Source organism: Tympanuchus pallidicinctus, unplaced genomic scaffold (assembly GCF_026119805.1).
Source record: "Tympanuchus pallidicinctus isolate F22 unplaced genomic scaffold, pur_lepc_1.0 scaffold2, whole genome shotgun sequence".
In the NCBI taxonomy this organism is placed as follows: Eukaryota; Metazoa; Chordata; class Aves; order Galliformes; family Phasianidae; genus Tympanuchus; species Tympanuchus pallidicinctus.
This window is the reverse complement of record NW_026294721.1, coordinates 37293513-37315601: the sequence shown is the minus strand read 5'-3', so window position 1 is coordinate 37315601 and position 22089 is coordinate 37293513. Positions and strand designations below refer to the sequence as shown.

The 22089-nt window shown below is 38.3% G+C and overlaps 1 protein-coding gene across 1 annotated transcript in view; it reads left to right on the top strand.

The window, feature by feature from the left end:
* The window catches only part of ANKRD50 (ankyrin repeat domain containing 50), a 40765-nt gene extending 19907 nt beyond the window's left edge, over positions 1–20858 (top strand). The window contains exons 3-5 of the mRNA XM_052682016.1: positions 3975–4204; positions 11985–15532; positions 17766–20858. Of these exons, the coding sequence (XP_052537976.1) occupies positions 3975–4204; positions 11985–15529 (3775 nt within the window). The 3' untranslated portion in view covers positions 15530–15532; positions 17766–20858. The remainder of the gene's footprint in view (positions 1–3974; positions 4205–11984; positions 15533–17765) is intronic.
* Positions 20859–22089: the final 1231 nt, after the last annotated feature.

Genomic DNA, 22089 nt, shown 5'->3' with positions numbered 1-22089 from the left:
ATTAAATGGGGTTTTTTTGTTTTTTTTTGTTTTGTTTTGTTGTTTTTTTTTCAATGAATGCAGTTCTCAAAGTTGTTTATTTGAAGTTGGCTGGTATTTTCCAGTACTTAGTGGGATCACTAACTGGCAGTGTGGTTTCTTGCAGTTCAGAATAGTTGCAAGCAATGTGGCATTGGTGTTAAATTAATTGTAAGTACCACATGTAAACCACCTCAGTGACAATGACTATTGTCTTCCTTTTTGAAATGTCAGATATCTTTGGAAAAGAAGAGAATATGCAGAGATCTCTGTAGTGAGGTGCTGGTGATTTCAAGTAGGAGAATAACAATTTACAAAAATTCTACAACTCCTAACTGAATGGAGGAGAAAGATTTGCTAAAGGAGTGGATAACAGCCTTACCTGCCAGGTGACAGTAAACATCACTGCTGAGCATTTAGCTCAGCATCACTTGGAGAAGAATTGCTTTTTTTGTACTCTTTTCCTGTAGTGTCATTTTGTGTACGTGTGTGTATATATGTGTTCCTCTATGTCCCTGCTGTTCTACCTGAGCGAAAGATGCCCAGTGCTATGCTAATGTTGTTTGCACCATCTTGGAGACTCATTGCACACTTGGTAAAAGTAGCAGCAAAACTTGGGAGAAAGCAGGAGGCTCTCTAACCCTCATGAGAAGTCGGTTTGGTTAGCCTGTACAGAAGTAAATTTATAGTGCTGGGGAGGCAGTGTGTGTGCCCAGTCATTGCTCTCTTTGAAAGATAAATCTATTGCCTGCTTCTTAAAACAACTCTCTTCTAAAAGAACAAACATTGTAAATGTATAATGGGCATATTATGTAATGTATACTATATATGTCACACGTATTGGTGTGGTAGTTCTTTGTGACAGCAGTGACTGTAACTGAAATGTAAGTGCTGAACCCTAATATATTGGCAAGAAAATGGCTTGAAAGGCAATTTGTAAAATAAATGTCATACTGATACAGAAAACGAAATGCAAGAACAGTAGTAGCAGTTAAACAGTTTCCAAATTCATTTGTATCATTATGAAATTTGAAATATTTTGCATTTTCCTAAAAGTAGCAGTGCTTAGACTTGGACAGGTATTGGATTTCTGTTCCTTCTTGTTTTCTCCTGCTACTTTGTCTAGGAGGTGAGTTTTATACTATTTTTCTGTGTGCTTGCCAGTAGTGAGCACTAGAAGCTGGCTAGAGGAAAGGGACCCTTTTGAGGGATAAGCTTTATTTGTGCTCTAACAGACGTCAGAGAATTTAAGTGGGGATGTAACTCTGACTTTCCTGTACACCAGAATCAGTCACATTAGGGGCATTTATAACAAAGTAGGCTTTATCACCCTTCTGCTTCTAGAACTGCTCATTCAGTGTTACATGGCATGTTTGCTTTTTTTTTTTTTTTTTAACAAGTATGTGCATTCCACTGTGACTTTCGGTCTTTGTGGACACTGCTGCTATCCCTCTACTTTCTTCTGTTGTGTTTCAGCATTTTTGTGGATCCAATCTAAAAATCTCAGGGATAATCATTTGCAGAACTTCAGCCTTACAGTTATATATTTCTTCCATATGTGGAAAATCATATTTGCATGGGTTCAGTCAACTCAGTAGCAGTCTGAAGAATTTTGTGGGAGGGTTCATTGTTCTAAGGACTCTCTATTTGCTTGAGAGCATACAAAACATAGCTCTGCATAAATAAGTCATTACATTACATTCCTGTTTAGCAAATTCTATTATTTAAGATACCTAATTGTGCTGCTTTTTCTAAAGATATTGTAATTTACTTAGCAATTTCTATTTCAGAACTATTTTGTAACAGGGATCTGCTATGTAATGAGAACCACTTTTATATCTGTATTGGCTGTAAAAATACTGAAGATAAGGCTGTTTGCTATTATCCTTTCAGAAGGTAAAGAAAACTCCTCATCTTTTGAAAGGTACACTGCAAATTAAGCAATCTATTACAGTGCTCTGTAGAGGAATCACCATTTACAGAAGTCCATTTGAGACATTTGTTCCGTGTTGATTGATGTGATTTCCATATGCAAGAAAGATGTTATGGGACAGTGGGAATTACTAGGTCTTGAACGTCTGAAAAATTTCAGACGTTATATTATCTTTTATATTATATTATTATCTTATCTTTTATTATATTATATTATTATATTATCTGGCCCTACTCTGAATTCAGAGATAGAAAAGTTTAGACAGAAGTGAGGCTATCAAGTGGTTCCTGTGAGCACTTTCAGAGAAAGCTATATCAGTGTCTTGTCAGTGCCACACTTTGAGTAATATAGCTGTGAGCTAGAAGACGTCGTCATGTCTCATTGAGTATGTTCTTGTATGTGTATGTTTATATACATAGGGGTTTTTTTCCCCAATGGAATGGAAGTTATGCTACCACTCAGAAATGAAAGTATTGTGAAGTGGAAGGGATGCCAAGTGGAAAACTAAATCTCTGTTCCGCAAAGCTCCTGCAACCACTGCAGTCTCAGAGATATGGAAAAATGTGATTTAGTGCTTGCGCCACTTATTTTTAATACATTATTCTTTGGACATTTTCTTCCAACCCTGTTTGGAGGCAGGATAAGCTTTTGGTTTGACCTACTGTGGCCAACTATTGCATGCTGTAGAATAATTCAGCAGAATAACTTGGGACTCTTTCCCAGACGTACCTGTTAGCTTCTCTTGGTATTTCCTCCAGGTAAATACTAACACACAAGAACATTGTCAGATTCACCTAAGGTATTGCATAGGTGTTTTGTGACAATCACTCAGATTTTAGGTGTGATTTTGCATTAAGGTATTATTTATTCACATCTCAAAGCAAAGTAAATACCTGAGGCTACAACACTGCATTCTGCTGGGGAAAGAGGTGGAAAATGGAAAATGATGCAATTTCAGGCTGCCTCCTTTCATTGTGGGGTTGATATCACTTTGGAAAGTAATTTTAGCCTTATGGCTACACTAATTTCCTGCTGTGTAACTTAGTAGCTGCTTAACTTCCTAGCTTAGAGAGCAGAGATTCTAGCTGTGCTGCAAGCATCTTCTGAAAGAGGGAGCAGCTTTGGGAAGTAACAAAGAATCCAAAATAGTTTTGCATTTCTGGAAACGTGAGGGGCCAGAGTTAAGTATTTAAATGCAACTAATACTGAAAGCTTTCAGAACTCATCCTTTCTATTCCTTTGGGAAAATGTCACCAACTGCAATAGATTGCCTAGCTGGCTCTGCTAGATTCCTTGCATGCCTCCAGGAATGGGAGATGGGAAATGTATTCAGTGGAACTTAAGGGCCTAAATGAAACTTGTCCACAAAAAAATAGTGTTGTATCGAAATACTAGAAGGCATGTGGCAGTTACATATAAGCAAGAGTTAGATATCTTTTAACAAGTACTACTAAAAATAACTGTACATGCAAATATGAGACAAACTCTGGATATTAGCTATGCCAATGCATTTATTCAGCTCCTTGTTCTGAGAATGCAAATAATCTTTTTTTTCAGCTACGGGGACATGGCAACTCCAATATAAATAAAAAGCAGTACCTCACCAGCCTGTTCGCTAAGAAATTAATTTGCATTTTAAGTGTAGTACAAGTGCAGAAATTCAGATCTTTGTAAAATTTGCTTACTTGGGGTTAAACTTTTGAGCTCTGATACTTCAGATGTCTTTTTACTTAATTTGATATCATGATCAGCTTCTGATAAGCAATAATAATAAGTTTGACAGAAAAAAAAGAGTAATGTACTTTTTACATTTTAGGCCAAGTAAATTCTGGTGTACTAAACTACCATTTTTCTAAATATTCTTATGAACATTGAACTATGTTACACTGTTTTAAAGCACTGTTAGACATATCAAGTTCATTAAAATGTAATTTTGCCTAAGCAAAAATTGCATCACTGCTTATTCAAGCATTTGATATATTGTTACATTTACAAGATTGATTTTGTTCTTCCTTCCTTGCAGGTGCATTCTGCTTCCTCTTCTGGGAATGAAGCCCCCTCAGCAGAGCCTCTTCTTGCTCGTAGACTCAGTTGATGAGGGCTGCAACATCTCTGAGGGTGAACAGACCTCTACGAGTCTATCTGGAACGATAGCAGAACTGTTAGCTGGCCACTTCGAGTTCTTCCCTCCCTGGTTGCTCCTTCTGTGTTCTGCCCGCAAGCAGAGTAAAGCTGTTACAAAAATGTTTACAGGTAAGTGCAAACCCCAGGAAGCATCATTAACTCTGTCTACAATGAGGAACTGGTATTTACAAAACCCTTGGTGATGGTTGAAAGCACTAATGTGTGCATAGTTCTAAAAAATGATAATGGCAAAAATGGTAATTCTAAAAACCTCGTGTTCCAGTTTATCTATCAAAAGCCTGAAGTGGCATTTAGAGGTAAATTATGTCTCTGCAATAGAGCTGTTGGTGGCTTTCAGTTCTCTTTTTGCTTTGCTGCTTCTAAAAAGCTTTGAAACCATGTAGGTAATGTGTAAGTGCATAAGTATGTTGGCTGTATATGCCCATTCTTCACAACCTCAAAAGATTTTTTTATCTCCTATTAAAATATTTCCCCTTATATTCAGAAAGCAGTGAATAACCTTTGAAGGTGGAACTTGAGAGGGTAATGCTGTCCATGTGGATTCTTAGCCTATACTTTTGGCAAAGGTTACTCGGTAAAGAATTCTTTACAACTTCTTCATCCAGTCTTTACAGTGTCATGAGAACATTTCTTCACTATAATCACATTGTTTCTGGATGTTGTCTGAAATTTAATAAAGGCCAATATCTAGACTGGATTTCAGGCCTATGTATAAAGCCTGTGTGCATTAAGGCAACGATTAGGACAAAAATGTGATTATAGAACATAGACCCATAGGCTTGCTCGTTTCCACTGTGGCAAAAGGTCAATGTGATAATTGCATTCTGGAATGTAGTCCTGTATTAATCAGCAGCAGACATGAACGTTGGTATTTAGGGGTATGTGAGAACTAAAGGAAGCTTTAGAGTAGTTTCATAAGGGCTCTTTTGGATGTTCGTATGGGAATAGTTTCATCAGAGCTTGGCTGATTAGATAGGTTGTCACTGCCAAAAATACTGACAAAACTTTTTTCAGAGCAGCTTTATTTCCTTTCCACTGACTCATATAATGTTTCAGACTAGTCCTAAAAAACTGTTGTTGTCTTTTAAGTATGCTTCCAGATGGAATTCTTGACAGGAAAACTCAGCAGAATTAATAGTATGCCTTGAAAATAAATTTAATTTGAAAGACTAAATTTCTCACTTACACAGTGAATGATTTGATGAATAGCTTAAAGAGAGTTGGCTTGTGATGTTATATTGCTATCTTCGCTGTGAGAAAAGGTGCAAAAAAAAAAAAATATATTACCAAAGAAATTGAACTCAAAATGAAATTAAGTTATAGGGCCTACTTGTGGTGAGGGGTGTTGTTGCTGCTGTGGTGGTGGTGGTGGTTTTTTTGTTGTTGTTTTTTTGTTTGTTTGTTTGTTTGTTTTTCAAATAGAGAGCAAACTGTGATGTTACATCCTACAGTACACTACTGGATGATTTTCTTCCTTATAGCCAACATAAGAAGGAAAATCTCAAGTATGTGAGGAGTATGATTGAAGCTTCTGTCAACTTCAGATACGTTGGAACTTTGTGTTGTAAAACTTGAAATAATATTGGTTTTTCTTTTTTTAACCTGCAAAGGATAGGCTGTTGTTAATGCTTCCTTTGGGGTACGCTTTTCTTCCCCTTTGCACAGTGTAGACGTTTACTTTTAGCCAAGTAAATTTCTTTTTAAAGTTATTTATTTGATGAATATGCAGAATTCAAGATTGATGAGAAGCGTTTTTTTGCACTCATGGCTGAAGAGATGATGTGTACAACAATGTGCAATGTACTCTGGAACACCATTATACTGAATTTCTAATGCTTTCTTATTTCTCAGCAAATGGTCGCAAGTGTAACATCATAATCACTACACATCTTCGGATGTGTTTCTTCCATTTGGAACAAAGAAATTGGTTTTATGCTTAGTAAGATAGGCTGGAATATTTTTAGCATTACTTTAGGAAAACAAGTCCATCTGTAGGCTTTTGTGCTAAAAGTTTTAGAATAAGATGTAATGTATGTACTAGCCGGTATTTATTTAATAATCTGTTTTTTATTGGCTTTCACTTAAAATTTTGATGTGTGAAATCTTCTTCCAGAAATGTGCTGAAATAAGAGCTAAACCCATTAGTCAGCATGTGGTGTAAGTGATTGGGAGCAGGGTTGCTGCAGTAGTGTGGCCTTGACAATATTCTTTTTTGGGTGTTGAATACGGACGAGTTCTGCATGCATCTCTCCAGCCAGAAATAGTCACGGACATGGAAGAAAGAGTGCAGCCTTTCTCATCTTCTGTCATCTTGCTGCTGCCAGCGGGGATGATGGATTCATCATCCCCACTACCAGATACCAAGCAAAGGAGCAGATTTATTCTAGTCCATTTCTTTCCTCTTGCTGGGGACTTATTTACGCAAGCTGAGTAGCTGTGCTTGCATCTGTTGCAGCCCCATGTTCAAGGGTGTATTGAGAGTTTCTGTAGTAGCACAGAGCACTACAAATTTTTTTCCTCTCATACCAGATTCTAAGTTTTCAATAATTAAAAATAAAATGTTTTTTGCCTCTTGTGGTTGCAAAGGCAACCTCAAAAATACGAACCAAATGTAAATTGATGCCTGCATGAGTCTGCGGTCACCCTCCACAATGAGCGAAAGCCAGCCAACTGGGGAGAAAAGGAAGAGAACAGATAATGCATGTCCTCCTGCCTCCTCTTGTATGCACTTCATCAACTGTCACATCATGCCTATTTACTTTTCTTACAGACATCTGTTTTGAAGGTTGCTGTTCTTTTTTTTGTGTCCGTGTTATCTCGATAGTCCTCTGCGACATCATTTGCTCAAAAGTGTGAGCAGTCAGGCAGCTGCATTAAGCACAGTCTTTCCAACCTTTTTATTATTTGTTAGAAGAAATTTTATTTTTCTAAATAACTTCAGAAAACTTTTGTAAGTTGCATAGGCATGCAACTTGTTTAGGTTTTATGTTTCAGCTAACTAGCAAATAGAAATGTTTCCTCCAAAATGAGGTTAAATATTAAAAGTGTATCAGTTATTCTTGCAAAACTAAATTCTAAATTCTTTTTCTAAGTTCTATCATAAAAGTTAAAGATCTTAGACATTTTAAATTCTGAAAATTTTACTTAGGTAAACTGGAGTGAAAATGAGGTATTTCCTCATTTGATAGCATAAAGGCAAACAATTGCATATGTACAAGTGCTCTGTTAATTGGTCTGAAGAGGCATTTTAATAGTCACTTATTTGTTTCATGAATGTTGCTCAAAAGAAGAAATTGTCTTTTGCATCTGGCTTGGTTATACCACTCAATTATTTGCCATTCTTGATCAAAATAGTTCCTTTTCATACCTAAGACATGCGTGCACCAGAGTTGTGTAGCCTATGTCAATGGCATGTCTTAGGGAGCTGTAGTTAGTATAGAGATAAAGTTAGATAATGGAAACTAGAATAAAAAGAATGAAAAATGGACATGCAAGCATTCACTGCAGCATCAGGGCAGCTTATATTCCATTCACCCACTTATCCACAGGCAGAAGCAGACCGTTTGTCGTTTTTCACTCTTGCATTTACCTGTCATTCAGCTCCAAGTGCACAGATATTAAGATATTCATCCAGATTTACTCCGAATTAACAATCTTGGGAGCATCAGTCTTTCTGTGATGTTTTTAGTTTGCCAACTCTGGTTGGAATAAATATAGAGGATTGTTCTTTTAGCCTTTCTTAAAATTAAATAATGAGCAAAAATGTGAAAAGCTAAGAAAAATGTACTAAAATAACTCAGTTTCTGCACCAGAAAATACAAGCTGCTTGGTTAGTTGTATTGCTTGCCAAATTTGGAACTGCACCTTTTTTTTTTCAGCCTTCCCATTCCAGAGAATAAATAGCACAAGACTGCTTTAGGAGAGATTGCTTTAAATAAAGAAAATCTTAAGTTTCACCATGCTTTAGAACTTATGTAGGCAGTTTCACATACTTTAAAGTCTTTGTAGGAGTTTGAATTTTGACAATAAAAGGTTATTTAGATACGTTTAAATATGTTTATGTAGTTGTACATTTTACTTCAATGTTATTAAAGCTGTGAAATAATTTGTTGATGTTGTGGCCATGACTCTACTTAAGATTTCCTCTCTTCTTACTCTTTGGATTACCACTTCAAGAATGTGATGCTAGGGATTTTATTATTTCGTAAAAAAAAAAGGTTTCATGTAAGTTTTCTATACAGCAAAGTGGACCAATGACAGGAGCAGGATTCAGCCCCAAGGCTGGTCCTGTGTCTCTTAATGTCTGTGATGGATAGGATATAATTTGTAATGGATTGTACACTGCAAATACGCTACAGACTAAGCATGCTGCTTCAGTTTTCAAGTGCTTTTTACTTTTCTGGATATGTTATTCTTTTTGAGTGGGTGTGTGTAAATGGCCATAGAAATACCTGACTTAATGTATGTTTAGATCACCAGTGTAGATCAATAATGTCAAAACATTGCCATGTTTTTAATCATTTAGGTTATTTCAAAGTTATCAGTTTAGTTAAAATGGGGTATATCAAAGTATTTAAACCTTCAGGGCAATTAGATGTATTTAATTAAAGATACAGAAATTGAAAGAGATTTACAATTATTTAGTGGAACCTGGTTGCTAATAGTTTATTTTTTTATTGTTAAAGTTTGAAAAGGTTGATATAGTGCAAAAGTATTTATATAGCCTAGATACTTTTTTCCCTTTAAATGACCACAGACCTTGCCAAGAAACACATTTGGAACTGATTTGTTTACAGAAGTGCCAGGAATTTAATAAATCAGGAAGACCCATACTGGAGCACCCATTGGGTTGAAAGTGATGTGTTGGAAGAAAAATCTTAACAATGCAAAAGGCAGTGTCATGGAACTGCAAGTTCTGTCTGCTATGCTGCTGTTCTGCTGAGCTGAAGTAGTTCATGGGAATGCATCTGAAACAAATGAGCTTTCTCTTAGTGTTTTGATGTTTCTTGTCCTTGAAAATAAATTATTGTGGTTGGTAGGGTGGGAAAGCAAATTTGCATAGTCTTTGTTCAGAAATGTAAAATGACTTATTTAGACAAAAGCTTCAGCAAAAAAAAAAAAACCCACACAGTTTTATTTTGCTCCTTCACAAGAAGAATATCAGGGTTTTGTATTTTTTAAATATCTTCTATCTGTAAAACTTCTCTTTGGATTACTTACTGTACTATGGCATGGTACAGTGGTTTAATATAACAGTCTACTTCTGTTCAAAAGGCTGTTACAAAGGAAGTGTATTAATCCCAGTCCTTAAGGAACGTACTGTCCTTGGGACATGTGAAGGCTGGGAGACGAGGGGTGTGAGGAACAGTCATTAGCCAGCCCTGAGCACTGGCTGATGTATCTGCATTGCTGTCCAATGGGTCTGTCAGAGGCTTTCTGGCATGGCTGAAATGATATCAGCTGCTCTACAAATTGCAAAAGCAGCAGAGTTATTTAAAAAATAAAAGTAATTTAGGTGCATATGTATTGGAAGGAAAGACTTGGGCATGGGATGGCTGTCATCCAATCCCCAACATGGGATGGCTGTGAGAGATGGGGATCTGGTGTGAGGAGTCCTAGGGCTAAATGCACTGGGAAGAACTTTGCAGAGCTCTGTGCCTGCTTTTCTTCAGGTGTAGATCTGACTATCAGGAATGTTTACTTCTCTCATATGAGAGAGGTGTAAGAAACTAGCAGGTGAGTGAATGACAGTGGCATTTGCTCTGAATTGAGCAAATCTGAGCTGTTCCCTTCGCGTGACATGGGCTAATCTAAGTGATGCTTGGCTGAGGGCAGCCTGCACATAGGCATGGCTGTGAATGCATACATCAAGCATTGTTCTCTTTTTAACTTCACTGTTTGCTTTTCTTTCTTCTGAATGTTCATAGTCTGGGAGCTCAAAAAGAAGTCTTGGCACCTGCAAAATTGGAGGGCACCAGCTATCCTTACTCAGCAACATCTCTTGGCTTATGTGAATTGGCTTGTGTGAATTATGGTCTCTGCAGAACCGCGCACAGAATATTTTAATGAAATGCACAGTCAATCAGTGAATTATGCTGTGCTGTGTGGGTCAAGTTAGTACATTGCTCAAAGCTGTGGTGACAAATTGCAGTGGATAAAGATAGTTCTGTATTTTGGAAAGCCAGAAAAAAAAAAAATGCACCTGTAGAACGGTGAGATCCTCCCGGATCTTATTTTCTACCTTCTTGACATTAAATGCAAATATCTACAAGTAGAAAGTCTTATTGTTCTTCTAACATGAAAAAATGACTGTGCCAAAAATATTCTGTCTGATGATTTTATTTTGAGAAGCATACTTTTAAGTGTTCTATTGATTTAGTCAGGTCAGATTTGTCATGCTACCATAATTAATAAAGGAAGAGGAAATATATATGTATATATATATATATTTTTTTTTTTAGTAATATCACTCTAAACTATTAGCAGAAGTTGTTGAATATCCTGTTCAGAATCTCTGCTGAAGACATTTGGGAACAAAAAACAAAGCTCAGTTATTGGAGCAAACTTCCAGACTAAGCATTTTGATCCACAGAATATTCAAATATAATAAAAACAGAGAACTGAAAATGACATTCTTCAGGGTGTCACTTCCAATTATTTGTTCCATGAAGCTAAGGCCAAGATCGCATTGACTGGGCTGCCCTATGGTTTCTTTTCCTTCAGGATAATTTGGGGATTAGTAACTGCTTTGGTTTGCAAAGCAAAGCTTTTTTGGACTAGATGAGCTGACTCTAAAGAAACTTTATGCAAACTGCTAAGCTAGAGGAAGAGATGAGAGCTTGTCCTTGGAGAAGCGAGGTGCAATTCTGGCCTAAAATAGTTACAAACCTGGTCATTCCAGATACTATGACTGCATCCTCTGCAGTTTTCCTCTAGCTTCCAAAACAGCAGCATTCAAATAACATAATATTTCATTAAACATAGAAAGTAGGTCTCCATCGAACTCCAATGTTTTAAATTATATAGCTGTGTATATCATGGCACAGTAACATCGTTCGTAAATACCATTCCTGCTTGGTCTCAAGAGCTTGTACTTTGTGAGTTGTGGGAGTGTGTATGCAGGGAGGAGATGTACACAGCATACACAGATGAAATAATTTCCCTTTTTCCTCTTAGAAGTAAACAGGCTGAAAGAACAATGGGACCGTATGAATCTCAGAAAAACTGTTTCCTTAATGCAGTGTGCCAGCTGTCAGAGAACTGAGCTGTTTATCTAAAAATCAGCCCTTATTTGAAAAGATATGTACTAGTCATAGCACACAGATATATAGGTATTTTAAAGTAGTTTTGAGTGTGTCTCTCTCTCCTAGATCATAAGAGTTTTAGAAAGAAGCAAAGGTAATCACGTTAACGTGATTTATGTTCATTTCTTCATGAATGTGTACCACACGTTGATAATATCTTCTGTAATTATATTAACATAATGATTGTCTTAATCTCAGTAGCTGAAAATTATCTGGAATTCCACTGCTGACCACGTTGGATAAATGATTATTCCGTAATAATATAGTAAGATTTACTAATCTTAAGTTGCAGTTTTGATTTTACTTTATACTTTATTTTTGGTCTTACTTAGGTGTTTAGTATTATCCATGGCAGACACAAAGTGTCTGACTCAAGGTTTGTTTTTTTTTTAAATGTTCTTGTTTATTAATGTGTATTTTGCATTATAGCAGATTATGATTAAAAAATGTGTTTGTTTTGTATCAAAGTGTTCTGCCGTTATTAATAATGATTTACGTTCAGTATGTTTGCATACAAGATATAAGTGGGTGTTTCCTACCTCAAAATGTATCTTTTTGCTAATGACTTTCTTCTCCTCCAATAGGTTTTAGAAAAATAAGTCTAGATGACCTGCGGAAGGCATACATTGTGAAGGACGTGCAGCAATATATTCTGCATCGTTTGGATCAGGAGGAAGCGCTGAGACAACATCTAACAAAAGAAACTGCCGAAATGCTGAATCAGCTTCACATCAAAAGCAGCGGCTGCTTTTTGTATCTGGAACGTGTCCTAGATGGAGTCGTGGAGAATTTTATTATGTTACGAGAGATCCGTGACATTCCGGGAACACTGAACGGCCTATACCTTTGGCTCTGCCAGAGACTTTTCGTGAGAAAACAGTTTGCAAAGGTGCAGCCTATTCTTAATGTGATTCTTGCAGCTTGTAGGCCGCTAACCACGACGGAGCTGTATCATGCGGTGTGGACCAAAAATATGACATTGACTATGGAAGACTTTCAGCGCAAATTGGATGTCCTGTCCAAAGTTCTTATTGATGGACTTGGGAATACAAAAATATTGTTTCATTATAGCTTTGCTGAATGGTTGTTGGATGTGAAGCACTGCACACAGAAATACCTGTGTAATGCAGCTGAGGGGCACAGAATGCTAGCCATGAGCTACACCTGCCGAGCAAAGGATTTAACACCGTTGGAAGCTCAAGAATTTGCGTTGCATTTAATTAATTCCAATTTGCAGTTAGAGACTTCTGAGCTGGCCTTGTGGATGATATGGAATGGCACACCTGTCAAAGAATCCCTGTCAACCTTAATTCCCAAAGAACAGGAAGTGTTACAGCTCCTAGTGAAAGCTGGTGCTCATGTCAACAGTGAGGATGACCGTACATCCTGCATTGTGAGGCAGGCTCTGGAAAGAGAGGACTCCATCCGCACTTTGCTAGACAATGGGGCATCAGTCAACCAGTGTGACTCAAACGGGAGAACGCTCCTGGCCAACGCTGCCTACAGCGGCAACCTCGATGTGGTTAATTTGCTGGTTTCCAGAGGAGCAGATTTAGAGGTAGAAGACACTCATGGTCAAACAGCACTTACCTTAGCTGCACGGCAGGGGCACACCAAAGTGGTGAATTGCTTGATAGGGTGCGGGGCCAATGTAAATCACACAGATCATGATGGCTGGACAGCATTGAGATCCGCAGCATGGGGTGGGCACACCGAGGTAGTTTCTGCTCTCCTTTATGCCGGAGTCAAAGTGGACTGTGCAGATGCTGACAGCCGAACTGCATTGAGAGCAGCGGCCTGGGGAGGACATGAAGATATTGTGCTGAATCTGCTTCAGCATGGGGCTGAAGTGAATAAGGCTGATAATGAAGGCAGAACAGCATTAATCGCAGCAGCATATATGGGGCACAAAGAGATTGTGGAGCACCTGCTGGACCATGGTGCAGAGGTGAACCACGAGGATGTGGATGGAAGGACGGCACTGTCAGTTGCTGCACTTTGTGTTCCAGCCAGCAAAGGGCACGCCTCGGTGGTCAGCCTTCTCATTGACCGAGGTGCTGAAGTTGACCACTGCGATAAGGACGGCATGACGCCGCTGCTGGTGGCTGCTTACGAAGGACATGTGGATGTTGTTGACCTGCTCCTGGAGGGAGGAGCAGATGTGGATCACACAGATAACAATGGTCGTACACCGCTCCTGGCTGCAGCCTCCATGGGCCATGCCTCAGTTGTAAATACGCTCTTATTTTGGGGTGCAGCTGTTGATAGCATTGATAGTGAAGGGAGAACAGTTTTGAGCATAGCCTCGGCACAAGGCAATGTTGAAGTAGTACGGACTCTGCTGGACAGGGGGCTGGATGAAAATCACAGGGATGATGCAGGCTGGACACCTTTGCATATGGCAGCTTTTGAAGGTCACAGGTTGATATGTGAAGCTCTTATAGAACAAGGTGCTAGAACAAATGAGATTGATAACGATGGACGCATACCTTTCATATTAGCTGCACAAGAAGGTCACTATGATTGTGTGCAGATATTGCTGGAAAATAAATCCAACATTGATCAGAGAGGCTACGATGGGAGAAACGCTCTCCGTGTTGCTGCTTTAGAAGGTCACAGAGAGATAGTTGAACTACTGCTCAGCCATGGAGCAGATGTAAACTATAAAGATGCTGATGGCCGGCCAACACTCTATATTTTAGCATTAGAAAACCAGCTTACAATGGCTGAGTATTTTTTAGAAAATGGTGCAAATGTAGAAGCTAGTGATGCTGAAGGAAGAACAGCACTCCATGTTTCCTGCTGGCAGGGCCACTTGGAGATGGTACAGGTGCTGATAACATACCATGCTGATGTGAATGCTGCAGATAATGAGAAGAGGTCTGCTTTGCAGTCTGCTGCATGGCAAGGTCACATGAAGGTAGTGCAGCTTCTCATTGAGCATGGAGCTCTGGTTGATCATACATGTAACCAAGGTGCTACTGGACTCTGCATCGCAGCCCAAGAAGGGCACATTGATGTTGTCCAGATATTACTTGAGCATGGTGCTGATCCAAATCACGCCGATCAGTTTGGGCGCACTGCAATGCGTGTTGCAGCTAAAAATGGGCACACTCAGATTATCAAATTACTGGAAAAATATGGTGCATCTACTCTGAATGGCTGCACTCCATCTCCAGTCCACACAATGGAGCAAAAACCCTTACAGTCAGTCTCCTCTAAAATGCAGTCCTTAACAATGAAGTCAAATAGTTCAGGGAGTACTGGTGGAGATATGCAGCCTAGCATGCGGGGCTTATCTAATGGGCCTGCTCATGCCTTCAGTTCTCCTTCAGAGTCACCCGATTCTACGGTTGACCGTCAGAAGTCATCTTTATCAAATAATTCCCTGAAAAGTTCCAAAAACTCTTCTCTCCGTACCACGTCGTCGACAGCAACTGCTCAGACTGTGCCCATTGATAGTTTCCACAACCTCTCCTTTACAGAACAAATACAGCAGCATTCCCTGCCACGCAGCAGAAGCAGGCAATCTATTGTTTCTCCTTCTTCCACAACCCACTCCCTAAGTCAAAATCATAATTCTCCAAGTAGTGAATTTGAATGGAGCCAAGTGAAACCTAGTTTGAAATCAACAAAAGCTAACAAGGGGGGAAAAACAGATAATTCCAGCAAGTCTGGATCAGCTGGAAAAAAAATCAAACAAAATATTTCCTCCCAACCAAAAGTGTTAGAGTATGAAATGACTCAGTTTGATAAACGAGTACCTATTGCCAAATCTGGGACAAGCGTGCCACTCAAATCTATGCCACCAGACCCACAGTGCAAAATCTTGGTGCCGCCAGCTCAGCAAGAGGTCGGTCGATCTCAGCAGCAGTTCCTAATTCACCAACAGAGTGGAGAACAGAAGAAGAGGAATGGAATCATGACGAATCCCAATTATCATCTTCAAAGCAATCAGGTTTTTCTTGGTAGGGTTTCTGTCCCACGAACAGTGCAGGATCGGGGGCATCAGGAGGTGCTGGAAGGCTACCCTTCTGCAGAGACAGAACTCAGCCTTAAGCAAGCCTTAAAACTGCAGATAGAAGGTGGTGACCCAAGCTTCAACTACAAGAAAGAAACACCGTTATAAAAGGTAATCAGTCCATTCACAAAGGACTGTAATGTATATTTTGTCACGTGCGTTTTAAATAAGCTGAAAATGCACTTCATTTTAGCTTAACATTGTGATTGTTTTCTTAATGAAGTATCTGTTTTGCTGTAATTTAAAGCACCAACTTTGGAAGAATTGGTTCAGGGCTGTATTTTCTGTTCAGTAGTGATTGCTCAAATCTTGCCCCACTGTTCTTGATACGCAACATAACAAAATACAAAGTTTCACGTAGCATAAATCTGGAATTCTCCAAGGTAAGAATAGCTGGGAGTCTTAATGTGTGGTATTTTCAGGTATAGTCATTATTTCGTGTAGTTCCACCTATATTGAGTAACTATTCATATTTGCAAAGATGCTTTTCAGGAAGCTTATAAAGGTTCTCACAAGTTACAGGCATTAAGCTTTTGTGAATTTGAATGGGAAATCTCAGATGTATCTACAAATTTGCATGGTACCATAAGACTTCAAATTTATATTTCTGTTACCGCAAAGTAATCTCCTATGAAAGAGGTGACATTCCTGATAGCAAAATGAGAGTCTCTCTCATTATCAATTTCCTCGCCATTCTGTAGTATGAGCTGAAAATCAGCAGAGTTCACTTTGGTTTTTCACTCTCTCTTTTACTGAATTATATGCTGAGAAAGAAGTGTTGTGTACCATTTTCAAACGTAAGTTGTCAGCAAGTCAGCAAAAACTGGGCTATTTTTCTGCCTTATCCTGATGAAGTTTGTTTATCTCAGCGTATTTGGATTATTAATAATTAATATGTACTATTTGAATTTCAAACAAGCAGCATCTTAATGAAATGTATGCAGCTGTCTTTGCTTATTTGCTTATTTTGAAAACAATTTTTTTGTTTGTGTAAATGCTGCCATTTTTCCAGACCAGACAGCTGCTACTTAGAACCAGAATGTTCTTGGTAGCCAACTCAGTTCTGCTGCTGGTCATTGAAGGCTATGTTTTTATAAGTCATTTACAGTTGGTGCAGAATCCAGAGATGGGAGATTTTGAGTTGTGGAAAAGTGTATTGGCAGGTTTTTTGGTTTGGGTTGGGTTTTTTTTCCCCAAAAAAGTATCTGGTGAATAGAATTCACTTTAATGGAACTCATCTCTCTAGATGTACCAGCGGTCTCTTGTGAACAGCAGAGTGCTGGACTGTGAGGCTGGTATCTTGGTTAAATGAAAATATTTGAAACAGTGCAGTGTTTCAAGAAGGTGTATACTGCAGTCTAACATGCAAATACTAGTGTTGTTTTCCAAAAGGTCAGATGAACTGTGAAGCAGAAAATAGCAAAGAGGCAGAACTATGGAAGCAGAGAGAGGAGTAAGCAAGAGGAGACAGGCCCTGGATATTAGGAAAAGTAAAAAGAACTTCAGATTCATGCAGTTCTACATCATGTCTAAACCAGCATTTAAATGTGTCATTTTTCCCCCTTCTACATACCTGCACCTGATACTCAGTGCAGGCACTCATGTGGACATACTCTCTATACTTCTGACCTAAGACGTATTGATTTGACCTGACCTGTCATCAAAATACTAGTTTTGATGCATTTTTCCTCTCTAGATTTTACAACAGAAAGCACGGGGAGTTTTTAACACTCTATATACAATTCTACAACTCAAGCTGGGCTTTTTTTTTTTTTTTTGTCAGTAGCAAACAGTACTTCTTCAAAAACGCCAGTTTTCCTGTGTGAAGCACTTGTTTCTGCAAGAAACAGGTGATATAATGGATAACTGAATTGTTTCTTTTACTTTTTTTCTAATGATTTCACATAATTTTAAATCTAGAAGTGTAAAACAATTGTATGCATTATGAATTGCTTGGTGCAGGCTTTAATTTACCTCCTCTTTTGCCCAGTCTTGAGCAAAAAGGCAGTTATTTCCTTGACCCCTGAGTATGTTAGTCACCTGTGCAGAATCACATCAGCAATATTCTGCCAGAGCACCTTGAGAAACAGCTTTCCTTCCCCTGTTGCTGCCTCTAAGCTGTATTCAGAAGCTTTCTTGCTGCAGGGACCTTGTTGCTGCTTTGGATGTCTGCAAGCACAGGAAATCCGTCATGTGATTTGAGTTAGTCAGGAAATGCTTTCCGTCATTGGCATGCTGTTGTGTGCTTTTAACTCTAATTAGAAGTTACACAGCTGTCTTGCTGACAGCACTGCATGTATTATGGAATATTTCAAAACTTGGTGTGTTTGTTTTATACTTCTAGGTCAGTTTCATGATGCCGTGAACAGAAGCGCTTCTGCTCCAAGTGATTTATCAGCGGGCTGGGATGGAAGCAAACAGTTCTTGTTTAGTCCACCTAAAAAACTCAAGAATGTGAATACTACAGTACAGTTACCTTAATTACTGTAACGTGCCTACATTTTCGGGCTGCCTTCCACCATATTATCCTCTGTGCTTCAAAAGTTTATTTTGTGTACTTCATATTTAATACACAGAATGAGCACTTTTTTTTTTTTTTTAATTGCAGAAAGATAAATGCGATATTTCCCTGAAAACAGCTGAAAATAGTAAGAACGAGGAATTGTGATTTCCTCTTCCAGAATGCTTGGCAAAGGTGCTTGTGCCAGAGTGAACTGCATATGAGAAGGCCATGCTTTCTGTATTTATTTTCCTGTGGCTAAAGGAAAGAAATGCAAACGCTTTGTCACATTTGCATTGATGTAGTGTATGGTCAGTCTTTTCTGTGTGCTTCAAAAAGTTCTCTCGAGAAATACAAACCTTGTAGTGGGATTTTATAAATGCTGTACTTGTATGTTCTGTCTATGTAATAGCTGATCAGTGGTAGCAAAGGAGTTGGACTGCAGCCCTCTGCAGTGTCCTTGGGATTTTCGAGAAACAAAATCCAGTGTCTGGTACTACAGCACCAAATCTGGATGGCAGACTGTGACCACTGAAAGTGATAGGTGAATTTGGTCTTGGACTCCTGGTCTTCAATAGCCTCAGTTATTGTTACAATAATGAGGTAACTGAATATGGGTATTTCTTAGGTGCTAAAGTAAAAGGTCTGATCCTGCTTTCCTGTATGTCTTTATACATTAGAAACAGCTCTTTATTTTTCCAAGGTAAAGGACTGCATTGAAATTGTCAATAAAACCAATGTGGAAAACACAGAAGCTTTGTTAGGCTGAAAGAATACACAATGAGAGTATAATGGAGAAAGAAAAGGTTAGGAATACCGTTGTCTGTGGACTAGAAAGATTACTGAGTTATCCCTGTCCTGAGACAGTAACTCTTTAAAGCACAAATTTGTATGAATGTGGTTACTGCTTCTGATGGATTAGGTAGAGACAGTGTGCTTCTCTGGACACAGAGCATGGTTAATCAGCAGCGTGCCTAGTCCCTCTGCAGGTAATGGAGACCTGGTTCATTGCTCTCACAGCTGAAAAGCATTACAAATATAAGGGAGAGCAAAGTCAAGAAGACGGTCGTCGTGAAAGCAAACACTTTGAATTTTTCCCTTGAATGTGTGTATCTTACTTGCACAGGTCTGAGTGATAGAATGAAACAAGTGATTATTTTCTCCTAAAAATGTAATCTATATTCTGCTATTCACCTTGACATGGTCCTGCTCTTTAGAAAATAAGCCTATTTTTGTAAGTCAGTATTTCTTCTAAAGGCTTGAGATTCGTCTTTTTCATACTCTGATTCTGATCATTCCACAAAGAAGATGGTACAAACCTGGCGTTATTTTTTCATAGAGGATTAATTAGATGTGTGGCTATCGTTGAACTTTGCTCAGTGGCCCTTGATGTATATGTAGTGCATATATGTAGTGCATATTATGAAGCACTAAAGGTCATTGTGTTTTGTTATCATAATTAACAATCGTCAGAACATTTTCCGAAGTTTTTTGTGGGTTGTTTTTGTTGCTTTTGTTTTTTTTATATCTTGCACCTCCATTCTTATTAGCTTGTTACTAAATGTAAAAAAAAACTTTTATAGTCAGGCATTCAGTGCATAGTAAGATTAAATGTTGAAAGTTGACACACAGCAATATTGATTATTCTGTATGTTTCAGGCATTAAATCTCTTGTCCCTGTGGGACAATTATAACATAAACATAACAGGAGTCTTGAAAAAAAAACTTGAGAGAGTTAGTGGCTCAGTAAAGGGAGAGTACCAAAATGTTCTCAACAATTGTTCTGAACCTCAAGTACAGTGCATTTGCAATGCTGTCAAGAATAAAACTTTTTTTGGTTGTTAGGTGTATGTTTTGTTCTGTAGAAAGGGATCCCGGAATGCTGTCATTTTTCTACTGACCTTGGCTGTCATTGGGATTATATTTATTTAATTTTATTGTGTTATTAATTGCACCTTGTGGACAGAGGACATAAAAATGTGGTCAGTTTCACAAGGGGCCACCATTTATAGATAGCCTGATGGTTTTTGTGTGAATAATATTTACATTTGAAACAGCTGTTGAAGAAATCCTGTATCCAAATCAGCAGAAAGCAGACCTCTTGAAAATGTTTTTAGAAAGAAAATAACAATTCTTACAGATTTTGAACATTAGCTTTGGAACAGAGCATGAATTGCTTTAAAGCATTCTACTTTCTCAGAAGGTCTGTGTAATTCCACATTGCTGTTGTGTGTGAGTTTTTTAATCTTATTGCTTGTGAGGTTTCTGCGTCCAAAGGCAAGTTGCTGTTCCCCTGTTGTTCTCTCTGTTCTGCTCTGCTCCTTTATATCTGTACAGTCTGGCAGAGGTGAGTGGAGTTGCATAGCTGTGACTCAGCACGTTTTCTTCTGACAGTGTGACGGTCCTCCCAACCCCCCAAAAAAACAAAAAGCAAACGAATAAAACATGAATCCTCTTTCTCTTCATCACATTTCACTGCTCCCTCCAAGGTCATCTCCACAAAACATCTGAAACTCCTAGTGGTGGGAAAGCTAGGGAAAAGACTGTTTTGTGGACAGCGATGTCAATACTGCATGCATGTGGAAAAACTCTTCAAAAGAGAAATTTATTAAGAAGTATAGAGGCACAATGATGCATTTTTGTCCTCTCTGTGATCAGTATTGAAAACATTACCATTTATTTAAAAATAAAAAGGTATTTTCCCTCCTCAGTTACTCTGCTATGCAAATGTCTGTTATACTTAATATTCCCCATCTGAACTCCTCAGTTAACTTGGTTTGCAGATAGACTTTTTCCTGGAGTGGGTTGTAAATAGCCTTTAATGTACATTGAACGAATTTCACATTGTAAAATTTTTATTTTATTCCTTGTATTATATTAAGTGAAAATCCCTGTGTATATGAAAGTGCATAATAAATATATTTGCTTTTCAGCAGACATCTAACTGTTTTAATTTTACTACCTCATTTCCTGGGATATCTCAAGAAAAGGCTATTAAACTTGATTAACATTTGTGTGGTACTTAGTAAAACACAATGTATGCGTCAGGCTGTCTGGACTAGCAAGACTCAGAGACCAAGATTAGTTCCTACAGCCCTTCTTATCACCCTACTGACCTTCCTCTTTTCCCCATTAAAAGCGAGTCAACATTTGCAGCAATTCTTTTGGTTAAAATGACAACTTATGCCAGCTGTAGCAGAAGGGCCAATAAATTAACTATTTCATTTGCTCTTAGTTCTTTACCGCCTCAAATGATATTTATTAATCATCTGTTTGTTCAGTGTCTGTCTGTAGTACTGTCACTTTTAGCAGAAACTTGCAGGATTTCTGCCAGCACCATCTTTTCTTGAACTTGTTACTAAGAAGTAGTAGAAATACTTGGAGAAAGGAGAGATTTTCCACTCACCGCTGTAATCTCGTTTACCCATCTTACTTCAGATCATATACTGATGGTGATCTCTCTGCAGAGTTTGGAGTGTGGAGTAAGAGTCTGCCTGTACTTTTTGGGGGAACGATTCAGGTTTATCTCTGCACATGCTGGTTCAAACTGACTGTAGCTGCTGCCGCTCACCAGCAGCAGACTGGTTTGTAAGATTAGGAGAGTGACATGAAAATGTTGGTGACTGCTCACTTATTTTCTGTATTGTATTTTTGTGGTTTCCCACTGTATCTATTGACACACTTCTGTTAAGTTCTTTATGTCTGAAATGGCAAAGTATAAGATGCGTTTGTTCAGTGGCTGTTTTTCACAGAGACAAATATGTACTATATTATGTTTCAGAGACATTTTCTTCAGATAATCACAGGAATAATATGTAAATGATTATTCAACACCTCTTTTTAATCTCTAATCCTACGAAATATAAGCAGTCAGGCTGAATAATCCTTCAAATCTTCTGTGAGAATCTTTGTAACAGTTTGGCTTGTGTATTATATATATTTTCCAAAAGAAATCTGGGATTAGTTGGCACAGCGAACAAGAGCATGGCTTTGCAGTCAGAGGCCCTGTAGACAGCAATGAGAATTTGGCATTGATCTAAATCCTGACTATTGTACGCTACAAAGAGTCACAGTAATAGGGCAAGGGACTGAGAAATCTACTCGGCACATCATCTTATTGAAAAAGTCTCTGAAGTTATATGGAAATAATACAAACAAATTGACCTTT